The 19,949-nt window shown below is 37.6% G+C and overlaps 3 protein-coding genes across 10 annotated transcripts in view; 2 read left to right on the top strand and 1 right to left on the bottom strand.

The window, feature by feature from the left end:
- NF1 (neurofibromin 1) overlaps positions 1–19,949 on the bottom strand; it is a 319,551-nt gene that overhangs the window by 52,577 nt on the left and 247,025 nt on the right. The gene's annotated exons all lie outside the window — the stretch shown is intronic.
- On the top strand, positions 642–8,779 carry EVI2B (ecotropic viral integration site 2B). Its single transcript, XM_007076036.3, has 2 exons — positions 642–763; positions 7,024–8,779. The coding sequence occupies exon 2, from the start codon at positions 7,037–7,039 to the stop codon at positions 8,390–8,392; it is 1,356 nt and encodes a 451-aa protein (XP_007076098.1). The 5' UTR covers positions 642–763; positions 7,024–7,036; the 3' UTR covers positions 8,393–8,779.
- OMG (oligodendrocyte myelin glycoprotein) lies at positions 15,978–19,308 on the top strand. The gene is made up of 2 exons (XM_007076182.3): positions 15,978–17,056; positions 17,899–19,308. The coding sequence occupies exons 1-2, from the start codon at positions 17,054–17,056 to the stop codon at positions 19,225–19,227; spliced, it is 1,332 nt and encodes a 443-aa protein (XP_007076244.2). The 5' UTR covers positions 15,978–17,053; the 3' UTR covers positions 19,228–19,308.

Raw genomic sequence — 19,949 nt, 5'->3', positions numbered from 1 at the left:
TTGGTTAATTTATTTAAATAATGATTCCCAATTTATTTTACCTTCTGAGAAGGACCTATTTTGTGGATAATCAAAGAGTTGTGCTCTTGAACTCCCAACGTCGTTACGTATTTGGTCCAAAAAAAAATTGACTGTAAGTTTACCTGGGCTTTGTCTAAATTATGTAGGAGGAAAGAAGCTTAACATTCACTGGCTACCTACTGTGTGCGAGGCATTTATACATGTTAGCTTATTTAATCTTCACAACAGCTCAGTAAGTGACATATTCCTCCGGAGAAGGAAATGATGACTCAGAAGTACAGCAACTTGCAAAAGGTGATCAAGTAAACAGAACACACCATCTGCCTCTTATGAAAAGAAATCTCACTGTGGGTAACAACTCAACAGGTAGTTTTTCCTTAGACTATGTGAGTTGCCTCTAAAGTTCTATTCAAAATATTTAAATTATATAATCACATTACTAGAGAGTCTCAAATGTTTACTTACCAATATTAATTAAAAGCATTCAAATCATAGAGCTGCAAATCGTGTTTCAAAATAAGTTCTCTTAAAGTAGTGCCTTTCTTAGTCATTTTGTGGCTTATTGCACTTCCTGAACCAACTATCCATCAACTTCCTCTTCTTCTACAGAAAGCATTTCAGTTTGCTACAGGACCATTTTTAATCTGAACTGAACCACCCCTTTTGCTTCCTTAGCCAAATCACCAAAATGTCCAGTTAGAACAAGAACTTAGCATTCTGCAAAAAGAAGTTAACAGCTGAGGTAAGAAAATTTTCACACAGGCAATCTGGTTTGATCTTTGTTATATATAAAGTTTATTTTTAAAACTAAAATGGCGTTAGTGTTTTAAACATAAACTCTGCTAGTCTAAAGATGTCTATAACGGTTTTGTAATTTATTGCATGGTATTAAAAAAAATTCAGTGTTGAGCTTACCTTGGAGAAAAATGTTCAGTTAGGTTTGTATAATATAAGCCCTTTTAAGTTTATTCAATCACAATGGTTAGTTAGCCTTAGTTCTGTAATTAAAAGATATAAACTATAAACACAGTGGATAAAGCTAAGGGTTAGAAGTAAAACTAGAATCCATGGGATATGAGTGAATTTACAAGCCCCAAATACCAACTGTGAAAAATTCTAACTTGCTTCTTATAAGATGTTCCTACATGTAACATAATCCATAGATTTAAATTATTTTTTTTATCCTCTTTAGTTTCCACGGTAAAAACGGTCATCTTCACCTTCACTTAATTTAAAAAGAAAGCAAAGGCGATTAGATGAGATATTCAATTATCATTATTACATATGCTTTAATTTTTACACAAATGGAATTTTAAGTAAAAATTTGATACTTAAGTAATAATTTTATATTTATATTTAAGTAATAAGTAAGAATTTTATATTTAAGTTAAAGGAAAATATTATGGCTCATTTTTAAAGCTCACTAAGACAAAACTGTTATGACAAAATGTGTGTACATGTATTCATATCATCTACGTATTTATGCCACACATTATCATCTGAGCCTTTAGTAACCAGTATTAGATATAGGAAAAAAACACTCACAGGATAAATAATAGAAAATTGCTACCATGCATAAAACATGCCTATTCTGTGAGTAAACTGGGCAGTTACAAAGTAAATACCCTCCAAAACAAAAATTGCAAAGAGTTTAGTTTACATAGACTTGTAATATCACAGAATAAATTCATAATGGGTGATACTCTATTACAACATTTCATAAATATTTATGACTTTCCCTTATAGAAGTCCACTTTGGATTTTTTCTAAGTAATTATTACATAAGTTAGAAAATAAAGATTTTTATCTCTCTTTTTTTTTAAGACACGATTTGTCTATATTTTCAAAGGGTCAGTTTGATGGTACTTGTGAGTTTAACAGCACTTGTGTTTTTCAACTAATTCCTGTATAACTCTACTTGGAAGGAAATTATGAATTCTGAAAAAGTTCAAGTTTGTTAAATATAAATCTGATGCCTTTCAGTGTCCAATCTTTAGAAGTTACCTCAAATATGATAGCTTATAGGCTAACCATTCAAATTCCCACAACTGTTTTCATAGAATCAGAGGACTAAATGGTTTTCTAGTAGTTTTTTCCCTACCATTTACTCAAGACAGCCTCCAAAAGTTATTTACATCTCTGTTCTCAGAGATCCCACGTCTCCTTCCTTCATAAAACATTCCTGCTTTGTAATTCTACTATGAAAGACAGTGCAGCATATATAGTGACTTGGGACAGAAGGAAACGGCTCTGGTACACAACTGGTATTTCTTTAACAGTGCCTCTATTTATAGCTGTGACACTCTGGCAAGTTACCCCACATCTCTGTGCCTCAGTTTCTTTATCTATAAGATGAAGGTAACACTACCTTGCTCATTAAAATAGGGTAGTACCTAACATTTAATGGGTACTCAGTAGATGATAGCTATTATTATTGATAAAAGTCACCAAATACTTCCTATTATAGTTCAAGGTTAATCTCTTTTGCCACTCTTCCTCAAGACAAAGAATTGGTGTTTTCTTCCTTTTATGATTTAATAACAACCGGCTGGAGATACACTAATAATAAATTTTAATCTATCTTGTAACTTATTATATCAAAGCAATAATAATATCAAAGCCATAATAACTCAGGTATTATTATACCTATACTTGACTTTTTCCCTAGAATATGTTCTCCAAATCTCCATGATTCTCTGTAAATGACAATGACCTGGGGCGCCTGGGTGGCTCAGTCAGTTGAGCGTCCGACTTCGGCTCAGGTCATGATCTCACACTCCGTGAGTTCAAGCCCCATGTCGGGCTCCGTGCTGACAGCTCAGCACCTGGAGCCTGTTTCAGATTCTGTGTCTCCCCCTCTCTCTGCCCCTCTCCTGCTCATACTCTCTGTCTCAAAAATAAATAAAAACATTTAAAAAAAATAAAAAAAATGACAATGACCTATTTTTTACCATATGCAACTTAACAGAATCAATTTTAACTGTACTTTCTTTTTTAAAGTTTATTTATTGAGACACACACACACACACACACACACACACACACACACACACGAGCAAGAGAGGGGCAGAGAGAGAGGGAGAGAATTCCAAGCAGGCTCTGCACTGTCAGCACAGAGCCCAACGTGGGGCTCAGTCTCATGAACCGTGAGATCATGCATGACCTGAGTTGAAATCAAGAGTCAGACAGTTAACCAACTGAGCCACCCAGGCGCCCCTAACTATACTCTTTATATCCTTATGCCATTATATTTATGAGAACATGGCTAATATATGAGGACTCCTACTTCACTGTAACTTCCTGTACAGTTAGTTAAAATATAGCTGTCGTTTTCCTTCCTCTTTTAAAACGTTTTAAAATATTCAGGAAAAGCAAAGGACCCAAATCACAGATTTTTGACCTCAAAGTTGTCAGCCTATAATAATGAGCAAGATACTGGCATACAAAGGTAGACAAATTTGGGATGTGCTTGAGCAGGAGACTAAGGGATTTTTAGAAACATGCTTTGCTACGTGCATGGGTTCTTTAGAATAATGAGCAGGCATGCTTGTGAACAGTGCCAGGAAAAAATTTCAAGTGTCTTCAGGATACTTAGAACAGATAGGAGAGCCTGAAATGAAAGACAAGGGAGGCTGAGAAGACAGGTGAGTCAAGTCCTCCATTTGGGAAGGCCGCTCTTGGTTGCTTCCTTGTGTCCGCAGATACAGGCTAGTGACAGAGCACAGCACTTCGTGGGCCTTTCATCTACTTCAATCTTCTCTCCCAACTTCTTTCTAATTTTGCCCACCTTAATCAAATACCCTAATTTCCTGCTAGTTTACATAACCACTACTTTTTCTTTAGCTTTTCATTAACTTTTCTTTTCAATAATTTCTCTAGTCCATTGACCTTCTCCTTTTCCATATGTTTGCTGCTTCCTTTAATTTTTGCTTTATTTTTCTCCTTGGTGTTATTTATTTTTTTTTATTTCTTTGCACTCCTTTTTCATTTCATCATATCTGACATCTTCTTTTTACTCCCCTGCCCCATATGGTTCTATCTCTCTGCCTTTCTCCTACAGAAGCAATGTTGGTACTTCAGGTACACATGGTTTATATATTTAAAAAACTACGTATGCCAAAGAACTTTCTTTCTGTACTGGTTGTAACAACTGCCTCACTTCTCTGATTTAGAAAAAGTCCGTTTCTTCACCATTAGGCCCCCTATTTATTCCTCTTTTAAATCCTGCTCTTTCTTTTCTGGGCTGTTCTGATTTGCTGCAGAATTCTAACAGATTCTAACATTCTGATGTAGCAGATGCTAGGAGGGTAGACAGCTAACTGAAGAGTGGGAAAAAGAGATAAGATAGGTAAAAAATAGAATTTGGTTTTGATATTGCTGGAGCCCTTAAATGACAAGCAAAAAATCTCATATACTCAAAAGTTTTATGGTCTTCCTATTGACCACAAGAAGACCAAAGAAGCTATGAACCTATCAAAATTGATCTTACAAATTAAAATAGGTTTATAATTATGTTCCTGTTTGAGGTCTTTCCTTCTCTAACGCCTTTTTCAGCTAACTGAAAAGAGGAACCATGTGGGTTTTTTTACAAATTTTAAGCGAATTCACAAAAGAGGAAACATTTTTGGCCGAAGCCAATTTATGGCCTATATTTTCCATTGCTTTGGATGGCATTTTTTAAAAAACTAAAGTGAAACTCTGAAGAATAACTTGTTGAGGGGTTGATGCTCTTAAGAATAGCAAGTGGGAACTGTGCATGGATAACCATCTAGAGATGATTCAAATCCCCATATTTATGCCAAAAGTTTCCATTTCTTTCCCTATGAAGCCTTTTGCAAAATGGATACAAAGCATAATTTAATAACTTTGATTTCATCTTCTCTGCTTACATTCTGGCAGAAGTATTCATAGATAGTGAAAAATTGAAAAGGAAAGGAGCCATGAAGCCAATACAGGTTAGGTATTTACTAAGCTCCTAACATACATGGCTCTTTGCTGTAAAGGAGCCAAAATGTAAACCCTGAGGTGGTTTAGAGGAGTAGAAAGAGCTTATGCTTGTGAATCAGATGGTCCTGGGTACAAATGCCATTCTGTCACTAATAGTGACATAACACTGGGCAAACTCTTTTTTTTTTTAAATGATTTCTTAAAATGTTTATTTTTGAGAGAGAGACAGAGTGTGAATGGGGGAAAGGGGCAGAGAGAAGGGAGACACAGAATCCGAAGCAGGCTCCGGGCTCTAAGCAGTCAGCACAAAGCCCGATGTGGGGCTTGAACTCACGAGCCTTCGAGCCATGAGATCGTGACCTGAGCTGAAGTCGGCCGTTTAACCAACTGAACCATCCAGACACCCCTTTCTAGTCTATATATAGTTTCTAATCATATATACCAGGATCTAACACCCTGAGATGTTCCTTTCCCTAATGTTAAGAAACAACCAAATAGTTATCATTGTGTTTAATGATGTACAAAACAGGTATATCACACCTAGTGTTGAACACCGTCTTAGTGTAACTCCTCACTTTAGAGATAAGGCAACTGAGAGCAGGAGAGATGAAATGACTAGTTCTCATAGTTAGATGGAGAGTTACATGCTGGAAGTAGACCTGGAACTTAACTCTTCAAGTTTTACCATCTACCACATCCCACAAAAAGCCCTGCCTGCCAAACTTACACATGTGCCTTCTCTACCCATGTCCATATGTTGTTTCCTTGACTGGAATATTTTATTTGCTTAATTCATTCTTACAGACCTTTCAAAATTCAGTTCAAGTTTTACTTCTCTGAGAAACCCTCCCTGAAGACCTCCCAGGCTATGTTAGTTCCTCTGTGCATCTCTTGCATACATTTATGAGAAAACTTATTAAATTATTATAATTATTACTTGTTTCCACCACTGGAAAACTAGAAACTATATTTTGGGTGTGTGCGGGGGTGTCTCTCAAACCTAGAACAGGCCTGACACAAAGATAGTGTTCATCGATAAATAAATGAAAGCATCGGCAAGACAACACTAACCAACTGGACAGGACGGTCTCAGATTCAGAGATCACTTAGGATTCTGAGTTGAGCGGACTCCTTTAAGAGTATGAGCTCCTAATGTAATGACATAGTGCTAGACTCTGAGGATGCTGCAGAGCCTACGAACACAGTAGACTCTGTGCATGAAAAACTTACCAAAGGCAATACCATTAATGAAAATAGAGAAGAGAGGAGTCAGTTTTGACATAAAGATGATGAAGATGGATTGATCTGAGTATGTTAAATTTGCTGGCAGTAGGATATATACATGGAGATGTCCACCAAGAAGTCATGGAAAGCAATCGGAATTAAGGAGATTTAGGCTGGACGTGCAGGTTTGGGAGTTATGGCATATAGGCGAGAGCTGAAATTTTATAGATTCAGGATCACAGAAAAGCTGGTAAGAGTGAGGACTGAATACCAAGTACCCATATTTAAGAAGAGAAAAACAGGAGCTAGTGAGATTAACGTGAAAGGAAGACTATGACAAAGAGCTACTTGAATAGTAGTGAAGGCACAGTCAATAGTGTCAAAAGTGGCTAAGAGAGGGAGAAAAGAAAAAGAAAGAATAAAGAAAAAGACTGTTGGATTAGGTAATAGATGATTATCGGTGTCCTTCAAAGCAACAGGACTGGTATATTTCTAGTCGCAAGGAAGAGAAAAGTAGAGAGCATATGGAACCAGCACACAGAGCCTATGTGTTTAAGAAGTAGGACTGTGAAATGAAGGATTATGAGGTAATGAAGCTAAAGGGGTAGCAGGGCCAAGTACAGATCTTATGAAAGAACGAAGAGAGACGTTTGCCTCTGAGGTCCACGTGTTTTATGGTTAAGTTTAGGATGCATTCAAGAGTATTTACACTGCAGTGTATGAAGTCTAAATTAGAAACGATAAATACATCTCAAATACCTACCTACTTTGTGCCAGACACCAAATAACACCTGTCTTTCTTTCTTTCATTATAAAACCACTGATAAAAAGGAAACATTCTGAAATGGATCCCAAATATTTCATCTTAATTTTGTTTTGTGGACACCTCAGTGATACATTTCTCTTAACAACAGAAGACATTACAACAGAGTCTCCTGTATTTATATCATCAAGGCTCAATGTCTCAGCTAATTCTCAAAACACAACAGGGAATCCTTGGAGTCAACCAACAGAATTCAGCCATGTTTCTTCTGCACAACCAATATCAACTGCCAAAGTTGCTGCTGGACAATCAATACCAGGGGCCTATGCTCCTTCTGAAAAACCGGCAGCGCACACTTCTGCCGGGCAACCACCTGCCTCTAACATCACCAGACAACCAATACCAACGGCCAACGCCTCCTCCCGACAAACAGTACTCCCTGTGCTTACCTCTGCCGGACAACTACCGCCATCTGCCCATACTTCTACCAAACAACTGCCGCCATTTCTCTACACTTCCACTCAACAACCATCATCTATCCACACGTCTTCTGGAAAACCAATACTACCAACTGTTCATAATCCATCTATACCACCAACCCCAAGTGTCAAAAGTTCACAGAGGGTGACTCCAGGATTCAACCTAGAAACTACCAGTAACACAAATATCCCACGTGAAACCAATTCTAATTTGATAGCTGCCACATTAGTGGGTGTAATTCTGACGTCTATGTTTGTAGCTATAATCATGATTGTGCTATGGAAATGCTTGAGAAAACCAGTTTCACATGATCAGAATTGGGCAGGTAGGTCTCCATTTGCCGATGGTGAAACCCCCGACATCTGTTTGGATAACTTTAGAGAAAATGAAGTACCCGTGAAAAGGACATCAATTGTTTCACTTATGCCCTGGAAACCAAGCAAAAACACACTCTTAGCAGATGACTTAGAAATTAAGTTGTTTGAATCAAGTGAACACATTGGAGATTCCAACAACCCCAAAACAGAGAAAATAAAAGATCAGGTAAATGGTACATCAGAGGAGAGTGCTGGGGGATCAACGATCGGCACTGCTGTTTCTTCTTCAGATGATGCAGATTATCCACCACCTTCCCCACTTCTTGATTTGGAAGGACAGGAGAGTAACCAATCCAACAAACCCACAATGACAATTATATCTCCTCTTCCAAATGAGTCCACCAATCTCCCACCATCTCTGGACTGTCTCAATCAAGTCTGTGAAGGTTACAATTCTGAGTTTGAACAATCATTTCCACCTCCTCCCGACTCATTTCACTTGCCCCCGGCACCAGAAGATTTCATGAAAAACCAGGAAGATTCCAACAATGAGATCCAGGGTCAGGAATTCTCTATTCCTCCCGACTCTGGTCAAGACCACAGTGAATCCTTGCCACCCCCACCTGAAGAACTGTTATAAATACTGTAATTTGCTTTTTAGCTGATTTTCCATCCTTCCTACAGAACTCCATCTTTTTTTTCTCTTCATGTGATGAAATATATTAAAAGGCACCTGGTAGCCAATTTTGATTTTTATTCAGGAACTACCTGAAATCTGCTAAAGCCCATGTGCATGGCTGGAACTTATTTTTAAAAAATGACATAACAGTGATCTATTTACTAGCTATTGTACCTAACTTTAATGCAGAGAACATTTTACCTATGTGGATGGTATGTATGTCAGTAACTTAGCCACTTTGGAAATAAGCACTCTACATATAGTTAATATCATCTAATGGATATATCTTTTTTTTCCTGAATAGCTGTGTGTAAAGTTACATTGAATAAATAACACTTTGTTTTTCCATTTCAAAGATTGAGATGGGGAGGGAGGGGATGAGAAATTAAATACATACTCCAAGTTTTAAACAAAACTCCAAATTTTATTTAAAGTTTTTAATTAAAAAAATTTTTTAAATGTTATTTCTTTCTGAGAGACAGAACGTGAGCAGGAAAGGGGCAGACAGAGAGAGGGAGACATGGAATTGGAAGCAGGTTGTCACAGCACAGAGCCTGACGTGGGGCTTGAACTCACAAGCTGTGAGATCATGGCCTGAGCTGAAATTGAGAGTCGGATGCTTAACTGACTGAGCCACCCAGGCGCCCCTTTAAGATTGATTTTAAGTAATCTCCACACACAATGTGGGGCTCAAACCTATAACCCCAAGATTAAGAATCACATGCTCTGCTGACTGAGCCAGCAGGGTGCTCTAAAACTCCAAATTTTAAATTAACACCTCAAGTATTAAATACATATTCCAAGTTTGTGGGGATGAGAAACTAAAATGCATGTTTGAGAATACAAAAATTTCCTTTTAGCTCTCACTGGAAACAGTAAAGCAAGTATGTTAAAACACCAAATTGTGGGGGTGGGGGTTGGATTGGGGATGTTTACTCTGAAAAAAATATAAGCATGCACCATAAACTGTAGACATTGGGGGAGCACAATTTTTTAAACTAACATCCTTTTTTAAAATTTTATTTGTTTTGAGTTTATTTATTTTGAGAAAGCGAGAATTCGAGCAGGGTAGGGCAGAGACAGCAGCAGGGAGACAGAATCCCAAGGAGGCTCCACACTGTCAGCACAGAGCCTGATGCAGGGCTTGAACTCACAAACTGTGAGATCATAACCTGAGTAGAAATCAAGAGCTGGACACTTAACCGACTGAGCCACCCAGGCGCCCCTAAAACTAAGCATCTGTAAAAATTTCTTCGTTCTATGGCTCTAGCACCCAAACAAAATGAAATCTTATAAAGGAAAACAAAAAATAAAACCACACACACAAAACCACACTTCTATGGCTCCATTCCAAATTTGAATGATTTTTCCAAGAAAAACAGACTACATCAAATACAGATGATTCTCAACTTTCCCTAAATGGACACTTTCTGACACTATACATTTAAACTCTTAAACCACCTTTCCTATGCAGAATTTCGTCTTTTCTCCATTACCTGACAAGTGATGAAACTGAGTTACCAGAGTAGGGGTGGACCTAATCTTTGTCAGAGTCAGGGCGGTGAGCGTTCCTGGGCTAGGCTTGTGGGGGTGCCGGCCTGTGCCCACAAAAGTGTTTCTTTGCCCAACAAGCATGTGGTCTTCTTCCTTACCCTAGCCATCACTCAGAATAAAATGTGGTGGTCTTGTCAGTAGTTTAACCGTGAAGAACTCCTCATTACTGTGGGGTTTTTCAGAACAAAATACAGTATTTATTTGTAGCACTGTTGTTCAAGAAACTAACAAAGCTCCAACTTTAGTAAAAAAACAAAAACAAAAACAAAAAACTAGCAGGCTTTTTTGGACACTGAAATTTTATATACAATATTTCCCTTTAAATCTTTTATGGGGCGCCTGGATGGCTTGGTCGGTTAAGCGTCCGGCTTCGGTTCAGGTCATGATCTCATGGTCCGTGAGTTCGAGCCCCGCATCGGGCTCTGTGCTCACAGCTCAGAGCCTGGAGCCTGTTTCAGATTCTGTGTCTCCCTCTCTCACTGCTCCTCCCCTGTTCATGCTCTGTCTCTCTCTGTCTCAAAAATAAATAAACGTTAAAAAAAAAAAAATCTTTTAAACCATCCCTTACTGACCATTAAAAAGCCTTATCTGCAGAAACACTTCCTTGGACTTATTTTCCTGGCGTTTATTCCTGAAGCATGTCTCTTGCCATATTACATTGGTTCTTTGTCTCCCACTTGAAAACGCTTCTTTCATGTTGTTTTTCAAACTTAGCATTTTTAAGGTTAATCCTACTCAGCAGCAATCAGGAGTTTAAGAATTTCCTATGAATTTCCTGAATTCTATTTAGGATAAATAAGCTATGTTTTTATATTTGGTCAAGACTTTGATGTGCTTTAAATCATCATAACCCTTCTCATTTCACATGTGAGATGGTTACTCAAGAGGCTCTTTCCACACTTTTGTTCTTCTTTCTCATTACCTTTTTTCCTGATCTCTTGAAGGATGGGTGCTGGGAAATATAGGGAAATACCAACTCTTACGGATAAATCAGGAGCCGATGACCTGGTCATAGTCCCATCTGATTTCTTCAAACCCTACATGCAGCTTTCTTCCTGCTGTTCTCTGTACAACTGAAGACCAGTCTTACTGTCAGCAGCTAGTTTTGGGTGTTGTCTTTTTTAAAAAATTCTCTGCCACGGGGAAAAAGAATTCCCATTTACTGCATGTAATTTTCCCCACTGAGGTCAGTGGAAGCTGAGCAGCCAAACAGTGGCAATCCTTGCTTAATCAGCAGAAAGAAATGCAAGCTAATAAAAGACATCCAGGAGAGAAGAAAGTGCTGGAACAAAGAAAAACCTACAAAAAAGATGGAAGAGCCAGGATCCAGAGTGGAAGAAAAATTTTGTTTCATGAAAATGGGAAAAGGACACGGCCCAGGGGGATAAAACATAGACTGAACTACCATACGGCAGTGGTGCTCTTACCAGATCCGCACTAACCAGATTCAGAAACAACCCTGAAGACCATCCAGTTCAACTCCTTTTATTTGTTAACTGATGAGAAAATAGGCCAGAAAGAGTAGTGACTTGCTTAGTAGCGGTGCTAAAAGCTGAGTTTGTTCCCTGACTCCTGGGTCAGGACTCTTTTCACTAGTAGAGGACCAAAGAGCACCTATGTCATGCATTGCAACATATATGTATCACACATGTACTCCATTTGGTGTTGGTAGTGGGGGACACAATGATGTGTGCTGTAATTGTTATTACCTAGTTCTAATCAAAAAGTAACGTAGCAAAATATTTGGGCACCTATAGTTAAAGCATTATAATAATCATGCACTGTGATACTTACACCTGATTAGACAAATGGAATGCAAAGTCCAGAAATAGACTCAAATCTCAAATCGGTAGAAGAAATACGGGGACAATTGGATAGACATTTGGAAAAAGATAAAATTGGATCCATACATTAGGATAAGCACCAAACAGACCAGAGATATAAATATAAAACATGAAATTATATAATAGAAGAAAATATGAGAATTGCTTTATAACCTGGAAGAAAAAAAATTTTCCCAGCTGAGACTCAAACTCCAGAAGCAATAAAAAGAAAAGGAAAATCCAATTATATAAAAAACTTTTAACTGTCAAAAAACAAAAAGCAAATTCCACTGTAATAAAGTCAAAGGCAAACTGGAAAAAATTTGCAACCATAAGACAAAGGGCTAATATTTCCGAATTAAAAAAAAAATTCTATTTGGGGGGAAGGAAGGACCCACAACAATATACAAAAAAATGTCCAAAATGTAAAAGACAGTCACAGAAGAAAAAATTTTAATGGCTCCTGAAAACAGAAAGATGTACAACTTTCTTCAAATTAGAGCACTGTATTTAAAATTACCCTGAGATACTGATCCCAGCAGATTGCTATAAATCCAACAGTTCAACAACAAAGTGTATGGTGAGGTGACAGAGAATGACACCATGATTCACTGTTGAGGGGGCTACAGAATGGTATGGACTACACAGAAAAATGCGGTAATATCCAGACAAATTCCAAATGCATTTATCTTTTCACCAAGCAATCCTACTTCTAGGAATCTTTTTCAAAGATTCATTGGACAAAATATTCAGTTACTTAGGTGCCAGGGTATTCACTGGCATTATCTGTAACAGCAAAAGTCTGGTAACAACACAGGTGTTCATACTAGGGACTGGTGGAATAAACCATGGTAAGTACAATCCCATAAAGAGTTCTAAGCATTGTGAAATGAATGTGAAAGATCTCTATTTGCTGATGGGAAATGATCTTCAAGATATATTAAGGAAAAAAAGAATAAGATGTATAACAGCATATTTAGTATACAGCCCTTAATACAAGCAAAGGGAATAAGAACATACAATACATACATATTTTAATATGTTTGGAAAAAAAAAAAGACAGACTGTTAATATAAAACCAAAAGTTAATACAAATAGTCACCAATAGGAGGAAGAATAGAATAGGGTGAAGGGGACACAGAAGCAAGACTTCTCTGAATATATCTTGTTATATAGTTTTGACTTAAGCAGTCCCTAAAAACTATTAACTAATAGAAACAAATCAACCCAACTTTATGTAAAGTTGGTGACATAAACATAGAGAAAAAAACATTATTTCAAGTTGTATTAGACAACAGAATGGACTATACATCCTTAGTGAATTATATTCTAAGAACAAAGAGAACTACAAAGAAATCTTAAATTTTATTCAATAGTGTGTAATCTGTCTCTAGCAATACGGGCATTATTTGAAACTATTGTATGATGATATGAATGAACAATTTTGTTACTGCTGTTAGGAACCATCTATAGGAAATATGGTGGACAGAGAAACAAATGTTTACAAGGAAGCAAACATAAATCCAGAAGGAATAAATGAGTTCTGGCAACAAGCCAGTGGCATGGGAAAAAAAGGGGTGGGGAGGTGGGACAAGAAACTGATCCACATGGGTTCTAACCTGATCATTTCTATCTTGTCAGTTCATCCATGCCATTAAATACTTTATTGAGTACTCTTGTTTCCAGCAGAAAATTCAGTCTGAATAGCCAACTATGTTACTAAAAGCAGAAAATGTAGTACTTTTACTCTCAAATAAGCATGACAGATGTTATGAGTAAAAGAAATGAAGAAATGAAGAAATGAAGAAATGAAGGGGCGCTTGGGTGGCTCAGTCAGTTAAGTGTCGAACTTCAGGTCATGATCTCACGGCTCATGGGTTCAAGCCCCCTATCAGGCTCTGTGCTGACAGCTTGGAGCCTGAAGCCTGTTTTGGATTCTGTGTTTCCCTCTTTCTCTGCCCTTCTCCCGCTCATGCTCTGACTCTCTCAAAAATAAACAAACAAACACAAACAAAACCCCCCCCAAAAAAAGGAAGAAAGAAAAAAAGAAAGAAAGACAGGGGTGCTAGGGTGGCTCAGTTGGTTAAGTGCCCAACTCTTGGTTTCAGCTCAGGTCAGGACTTTGCATTCTGTATTAGCCCTGCACTGGGCTCCGTACTGTCAGTGCTTGAGATTCTCTCTCCCTCTCTCTCTGTCCCTCTCAAAATGAATAAAATCAAAAAGAATTTTTTTTTAGGGGTGCCTGGGTGGCTCAGTTGATTAAGCATTCGACTCTTGGGTTTGCGCTCACGTCATCATCTCACAGTTTGTGAGTTCAAGCCCTGCATCAGGCTCTGCGCTGTCTCCCTCTCTCTCTGCCTCTCCCCTGCTCACGCTGTCTCTCTCAAAATAAATAAACTTAAAAATATACATAAGAATAAAAAAAATTTTTTTTAAGAAATAAAGACAAACTACTGTACTCTTACGGTGATGAGCACTAAGTATAGAATTGTTGAATCACTATATTGTACACCTGAAACGAATAGAACACTGTATGTTACCTATACTGGAACCAGGATTTAAAAACTTCATAAAAATATAAAATGGGAATCAGTAAAAAAAGAAAAAAAAACAGACAGACGACCGACTGGGCTTCTGAATTGTTGATTACCATGGGACAGTTGTTCCCTGGCAACTCTTCCCTGTTACACCTTTCACAAGGTTGGGGTAATATATCCTAGGACAGGGCATTTCACAAAAGAGTATGTTAAATGAATATACCGCTTAGTCTCTAGAATATAATAGTTGCTTCAATAGCTGGAACTCCTGACTTGACAGACTTATCTAAAATGCAATTTGTCTGAAATCGTATCTAAAATAAGTTGTAACAAACACTTAAGGCTATACAAAATTATTTGAGTAATAGTAATATATGGTATTATTTTACTTGATGAGAGCTTCCAAAAACATAAGGGCAGATTGTTACAATTCAAATATATTAAAAATGTTTCCCCTTTATCTTTTTGAAAATTTTATAATAATCTTTGAATAATAGGAAGCAATTTGGTTATGTCCCCAAACTTGAAATGAGAAATACTGTCACTACCATCGTATTGGATTTTTCTAGTATATACAGCAGAATCTAATCTCAATAAAGCCTAAACCCAAATTCATTTGAGTCCGTAAGTTAATGAAATAACATGTTCCTGGTTTCAGAAAAAAAAAGTACTGGTAAGTATAATGGAACTGGGTAATTCTATTTCCACATTGATGTAATGAGACTTCCTCAAATTGTAACAGAGATTTAGGTGTCTGGTAAGCTGACCCTCAGTCGCATCCCTTGAAGTATACAGTATATACAGGAGCTAAAATGTAAGAAATCTAAATGTCAAAACAATCATTCTCTATTTCCACAATATTGCTGAACGTAGTATTTTTAACACATTACTTTTAAGCACTAAGATTGATGACTGGTTTCTGAAATCCATAGAAAGAATCTTATTAAGAGTCCAAGGGTGAACTCTCCAAGTAAAGTGGGAATAAAGCACCTAATCAATAATAAATCTCTAACACTGCAGACTTTTAAAATATAGATATTTTTTGAGGAACATGAATTTTATACAAAAGGTGACTCTTATAGTTTCTTTTCTAAGAAAATAAACTTCAAATTTTAATATAATAAATTCTGTTTGGGGTAAAATCTGGGGCAAAGGAATGGCAAATATAATTTAGAGAAAAACAAAGGATTAACAACAAGGCATAAGGAGATCTTCTTTACATGTAACGTGCTAAGAATTGGCTTTTAAATAGTAACAATTTGGTAATGAAAATCCCATAACTTTATTTGCTTTCTTTTCTAAGGTAAACTGGATATTCTGGGAATTAGATTTGAGCTCTTACAGATTATTCATACAATCAATCCACTAAAGGGTGAAGCAGAAGCTACTACAAATCTAGTCATATTTTCTAAAACTCATGACCAAAGTTTTGCCTTTGACGTTATTTTGTGCAATGTTATTTCTTTAAAAAAATTTTTTTAATGTTTATTATTTTTGAAAAACAGACAGAGCACAAACAGGGGAGGGCAGAGAGAGAGGGAGACACAGAATCTGAAGCGGGCTCCAGGCTCCGAGCGGTCAGCACAGAGCCCGACATGGGGCTCAAACTCACAAACCCTGAGATCAGGACCTGAGCTGAAGTCAGATGCTCAACTGACTGAGCCACCCAGGCTCCCCTACGCAATTTTAAAACTATAAATTGCTTTCTCAGTAAGGCAAAATGTGAAACGTTCTGACGAAATCACCTAAAATTGATACAATTATTTTTAAAACACAAAATCAAATGAATACATGGTCACTCCTGTTGTATCGAAGATGTCTCTGGACGGAACAATATAAACGAAGTTGAGTTGCATAGAGAAAAAAGATCCTTAACCTAAAAGACAATATAAAACATGTTTATCTGACCATATGAATTTAACTAAAAGCATGAGATGCTCATTTACAAATGTAGTCTTGCTTATGTGTAGTCTGGGTTAAATGATCCTTTGTACCAGAAAGATAATGACAAAATAACCCCATATGTAAGTACTTCGGTACTTCCGAAAAAGGAAGATTGAAGTGGTTGATAAATCTGAAAAGCTGACTATATTAATAATCAGCATGTTGGGGGAGCACACGAAAATGAAACATAGATTGTATTCTGTTATTTTAAAAAGTGACAGGACAACTGAACCATTTTAGAAGAACATGAAGAGGCAGGAGTTAAAAATAGTTAAATTAACAGCTTCGAAAAGGACGGTCAAGTTCGCGTTCAACGTGTAAAAAGAATAAGAGGTAGAGGCTTTAAAAAGAGAACTGCACATTCTTCATGAGGCAATGTCAGAATGTGGAACCTGAGCTCAAATACACAGAAATGAGTGAGGGCCAGGTCTAAAGGGCACGAGGCACCACATCCTCTGGCAAACTGGGAGGTAGATGGGCATGCTCCATGCTGTAAATTAAAAAAAAAAAAAAAACAAACTTGGGGGGCCCATTTTGTTGCGTGTGCACCTCTTGCACTAAATTTGAGTCAGCACCAATGACAGCGCTGCAGTCCTCTGTGGACTGATCAGGTGGCTGCAGAGCTCGGGCTCACAGCCGCACAACGCAGCTGAGCGGGCAAGCACAGCCCACAGCCAGAAGCGGCTCCCACTCTCCAGAGCAAGGCGACCTTTAAAGCTTAAGTTTCCCGGAGAAAATGAGATGCTGCTGCTGAAGACGACACTATGGTAAGCTGTTATTTAGATCAGTAAAAGACTGACTTGGGAATTTTTTTCCTTTTTTTAAAGAAAAAGTCAACGTGAGGATTGAATATATATTCAGTAGCAAGCAAGTGCATGCACCAGAAATTTGCTGCAGTGTCAGTGGAGGGGTTTCTTTTTAATATTCATTCACTTTGTAAATATACACGTTGCTTTCTTTTAGAATCGGCACTGAAACATACATAAAAAAATCACTATAAAATGAGAGGTTTAAATTACGGTATTGGTCTGAATTTTTCAAGTGCCTTGAAATGTTTTGCTAGGACATATTTATCCCAAAGAGACAAAGATGAATTTCAAAGTATTGTCTTAATATCTAAATCAAATCTTACTCTATACACAATATTGACTATTACATTACTGCAGAGATTTAAAAAAAAAAACAAAAAAAACAAAAAAAAACCCCAGGCACGACAGCCATTTTTTCCTATCTGAGTAAGAAGGGAGATTCTCAAAAAGAGTAACAGCTTAAGATTCTGACTCTCTATTTGCAGAGAATGCCATTTTGTAATTTTAAGGCTCTGGGAAGATAAATAAGAAAGACTGGTAAAAGAAGGGAAAAAAGAAGGGAGAAAAATACAGGAGCAAGTAGGGGGAGAGAGTCCCTCTCTACCACATAGCCCCAATTGAAGGATTAAGCATTTGGACTATAAATGAAGGGGAGCTTTGTTAGTTTAATCACTGGAACAATTATAAAAGGACTCAACAACAACGAGGTTTATTGAAAATTTTGCCTAATGCTAACTGACCCATGCAGATGCCTAATTGTGTTTGCATATTAAAAGAAGGGTGTATCTGTTTGTTTCCAGGCTTTGATGGAATATCAGATATTGAAAATGTCTCCCAGCTTGTTCATCCTTCTGTTTCTGACACCTGGTATTTTATGCATTTGTCCTCTCCAATGTATATGCACAGAGAGGCACAGGCATGTGGACTGTTCAGGCAGAAACTTGACTACATTACCATCTGGACTGCAAGAGAATATTATCCATTTAAATCTGTCTTATAACCATTTTACCGATCTTCATAACCAGTTAACCCAATACACCAATCTGAGGACCCTGGATATTTCAAACAACAGGCTCGAAAGCCTGCCTGCTCAGTTACCTCGGTCCCTCTGGAACATGTCTGCTGCTAACAACAACATTAAACTGCTTGACAAATCTGATACTGCTTATCAGTGGAACCTTAGATATCTGGATGTTTCTAAGAATATGCTGGAAAAGGTTGTTCTCATTAAAAATACACTGAGAAGTCTTGAGGTTCTCAACCTCAGTAGTAACAAACTGTGGACAGTTCCAACCAACATGCCCTCCAAACTACATATCGTGGACCTGTCTAACAATTCCTTGACACAAATCCTTCCAGGAACATTAATAAACCTGACAAATCTCACACATCTTTACCTGCACAATAATAAGTTCACATTCATTCCAGATCAAGCTTTTGACCAACTCTTTCAGTTGCAGGAGATAACCCTTCACAATAACAGGTGGTCATGTGACCACAAACAAAACATCACTTACTTATTGAAGTGGATGATGGAAACAAAAGCCCATGTGATAGGGACTCCCTGTTCTAGCCAAATATCATCTTTGAAGGAACATAGCATATATCCCACACCTTCTGGATTTACCTCAAGCTTGTTCACTCTCAGTGGGATGCAGACAGTGGACACCATTAACTCTCTGAGTATGGTAACTCAGTCCAAAGTGACCAAAACCCCCAAACAATACCGAACAAAGGAAACAACGTTTGGTGCCACTCTAAGCAAAGACACCACCTTTGCTAGCACCGACAAGGCTTTTGTGCCCTACCCGGAAGATACATCCTTAGAAACCATCAATTCACATGAAGCAGCAGCTGCAACTCTAACTATTCACCTCCAAGATGGAATCGTTACAAACACAAGCCTCACTAGCTCCACAAAATCATCCCCAACACCCATGACCCTAAGTATTACTAGTGGCATGCCAAGTAATTTCTCTGAAATGCCTCAACAAAGCACAACCCTTAACTTCCGAAGGGAAGAGACAACCACAAATGGAAAGACTCGCTTACCTTCTGTGGCAAGCGCTTGGAAAGTAAACGCTTCACTTCTCTTGATGCTCAATGCTGTGGTCATGCTGGCTGGCTGAGGGGCCACAGCGTTTGAAGCCAATGAAAGAGCTCCCCCCTGATGTATAGTTGGGAAAATATGCCCCTATCTAACCAGTGATTCAAGCTACATAAGTATTCGAGAAAGCCAGTCTCACCTTTCTGACTCCGATGTAAATGAAGTAACTTGTCTTAAAGAAAAGAAGTGCACAATGTCTCGGTACTTGCTGCTATTTTACTGTCTTCAGTAACACTAATGAGTTTCTTTCTTTTTAATGAAATGTTTTCTTTTTGAGGCTTCGATTTATTGCACAAAACGTAAAGCATCTAAACTTTAATATGTATTTTATGTATGTTTACACTGTCAAACATCTGGGAAAAAAAAAATAAAAGGTCTATGCTCATAATTGTGTCATTTGGCTTTCTAGTCAGACCAACTTAATCTTTTCGGTATAATTGAAATGACCGAACCATTTTTGTCCTAGGGTACTCTGGTAAAGTCTGTAGGGTAAATGAAAGAAACGTTGGAGGCATCCAAGGATTTTGCCACTGAAGTATAACTGTGGTTGCTACCCCGTGAATGGTTATGCCACATCATTATTTTACACACAAGCCATAATTGTTTCAAATCTAAATGATGTCCTGCTTCTGAGGAACTCTTGGCTACTTTACAGATTATATAATGGACAAAAGCTCTTCAAAAAGCTAGAAGACACTAGGCTTTGCATTTTAATAAGGAAAGTTTAACGGCTTTGTTTTTTGC

Source organism: Panthera tigris, chromosome E1, assembly GCF_018350195.1.
Source record: "Panthera tigris isolate Pti1 chromosome E1, P.tigris_Pti1_mat1.1, whole genome shotgun sequence".
Classification (NCBI taxonomy): domain Eukaryota; kingdom Metazoa; phylum Chordata; class Mammalia; order Carnivora; family Felidae; genus Panthera; species Panthera tigris.
The sequence above is the reverse complement of the archived record's forward strand: the minus strand, read 5'-3'. Positions and strand labels throughout refer to the sequence as shown.

What these genes read in the sequence shown, in the direction of transcription:
- EVI2B (XM_007076036.3), top strand. Translation starts at nt 7,037, where the DNA reads ATGGATCCCAAATATTTCATCTTAATTTTGTTTTGTGGACACCTCAGT.